Genomic DNA, 2,500 nt, shown 5'->3' with positions numbered 1-2,500 from the left:
TGGCTGTATTCATATTCTGAGCTGTAGGTTCGAATCTTGGCCCGGGAGAAGCACCTGTAACCATTTCCGTTTGTATTTCTTCATAAGGTTGAGTGCGTTCGATTTGAAGAGCTATTTGGGGCTCAGTATTTGGAGGCATGCTAGTCCCCCGGGTTAGTTAAAAATTTATTATATATGTGTGTATATATACAGTATATATATATATATATATATATATATATATATATATATATATATATATATATATTCATATACACATACACACACACACACACATATATATATATATATATATATATATATATATATATATATATATTCATATACACATACACATATATATATATATATATATATATATATATATATATATATATACACACACGTATTCATATACAGATACATATATATATGCATATATATATATATATATATATATATATATATATATATATATATATATATATATATTACAAATCAAATATAAGTTTTTATGCTATACTAAACTCCAATGCACTAAAGTCGTAGATTTGCATGTTGTAACTACGATTTTCTACAATCCTCATTTAACGCCAATGCGGAATGAACTCATTTCGTGGCAATCGGTCTAATGGGTTAAAGGCGGAGGGTGTTTCAACACACACACACACACACGCATACACACACACACACTTGCACACACATACACACAACATGCATATGTTTATATGCAAGAGGTCCGTTTTCATATGAAACCACCACAGACCACAGAGGCCTGGCAATGAGTCCGTCTATTATTCTCTTATGCAAAAGAGGCATTACCTGGTCAGGCGTTAGAACCGGGAGCTCACATTAAAGGAGAATCGAGACAATTGTTTTTAAAGTTTACTTATGAAAAGGTATCCATAGGGTTCAAAAGATGATGTAACAGGTTAATGAAATAGAAAACTAAAATATACAGATAATTTTCCCGTATTGTAAATGGGAATGTACGAACAAGTACAATATTTTAAATACATATCGAGATTAATAATTGAATATCATTTAGAATTAAAATATATAAAGGTAAGGAAAGGAAATTTTGGGGATAAACCATCTACAGTCATTTTTTTATAACGAGGTGCCTTTGCACTGACTCGCAGGGGTGCCGTTTTAGCTCGGAACAGTTTCGTAGTAGCTGATTGGTTAGAATTATTTTTGTCCAACCAATCAGCTAACAGGAAAATTTTCCGAGCTAAAAGGACATCCCTGCGAGTCAGTACAAATGGACTTCATTAAGAAAAATAGTATAGTTGATGATACAGATTATTCAGAACTTTTCATATCTCTTTATTAGGATCACTTAACACCTAGAAAGCAGATAATTAAATATAAGCTTATTAGCGCTTGTGACGTTAATACTACCTGTTCAGTGATATATTAGATCAATATCAGTGTTTCTGTCATTGACGCTACCTGTTCATTATTCACAGTGATAGAGAGTTCCGGAGCTGGCTTTGACCTCCGAGTTATACAGGTAATGTCCACCTGTTCACCAGGTAGATACTGCGCTTTTATTCCTTGGAGTTTTGGTCCACCATCGGGAAAATCTGTGAGGAGTATGAAATAACATTCATTAACATTCACAGAGAAAAAGGGAAATACCATACAGTGTAAAATATTCTTGATCGTTGATTGAAATTGAAAAGTTATAAAATAAAATTTATCAACATTCACAGTAAAAAAGGGAATAACCATACATTATAAAATATTCTTGATCATTGAAAAGTTATAAAATAGAATTTATCAACATTCACAGTAAAAAATGGAGAGACCATATAATATGAAAAATTCTTGATCGTTTATTAAAATTTAAAAGGTATAAAATTCTGGTATCTTGCGTCCTCTTCCTTATTTAACACGTCATTGATGTAACAACACCATATACATAGCAATGCAATGTTTTCAAGATGATTTATTCATACACATGCAGTGATATTTAAGACAAAATACTGTATTTTGATACAATGTAATTTCAATAGGGTGGATTAAATTTTCAGCTTGCAAGGGTCCTATTTCGCCAGCTGCATGAGAATATGAAAGTCTTAATAGAAATATAAAAGTAATATTGAATTCTGTACTATGAAACAGTAGTTATGTTATGGCTTCTAACTTTAACTGTCTCTCAGAAGTTGAAGTCTGAATATCTGCCCTTCGTCTAACAGCTGATTTCAAGGTATCAGTTTGTTTTTATCATATTCAACTAGTATTGTTTAAAAGTATAGTATTTTACGTGAAAATAGAATTCTGGATTGACATTTACAAATGCAGCTATTTCAATGCGGGATAAAGACCTCAGACATGTCATTATTCATACTTGAGGTTTGGCCAATTTTCATCACCACGCTGGTGATGGTGGGATATTTTCGACGTATTGCTTACAGCAAACCAATCTACTGACTATAAAGTAGGACAGCTTTGCTGATCATTGGCATTTCACATGCCCTTTCAGATATATATATATATATATATATATATATAT

The 2,500-nt window shown here is 31.6% G+C and overlaps 1 protein-coding gene and 1 long non-coding RNA gene across 2 annotated transcripts in view; one reads left to right on the top strand and one right to left on the bottom strand.

Moving 5' to 3' along the window:
• The window catches only part of LOC137647147 (uncharacterized), a 550,063-nt gene that overhangs the window by 91,814 nt on the left and 455,749 nt on the right, over positions 1-2,500 (top strand). The window lies entirely within an intron of this gene.
• Positions 1-2,500, bottom strand: part of LOC137647336 (uncharacterized) — a 91,861-nt gene that overhangs the window by 5,839 nt on the left and 83,522 nt on the right. Inside the window, exon 6 of the mRNA XM_068380736.1 lies at positions 1,435-1,568. Coding sequence (XP_068236837.1) covers positions 1,435-1,568 — 134 coding nt within the window. The remainder of the gene's footprint in view (positions 1-1,434; positions 1,569-2,500) is intronic.

The sequence above is a fragment of the Palaemon carinicauda genome, chromosome 9 (assembly GCF_036898095.1).
Source record: "Palaemon carinicauda isolate YSFRI2023 chromosome 9, ASM3689809v2, whole genome shotgun sequence".
NCBI classification, from domain to species: domain Eukaryota; kingdom Metazoa; phylum Arthropoda; class Malacostraca; order Decapoda; family Palaemonidae; genus Palaemon; species Palaemon carinicauda.
The sequence above is the reverse complement of the archived record's forward strand: the minus strand, read 5'-3'. Positions and strand labels throughout refer to the sequence as shown.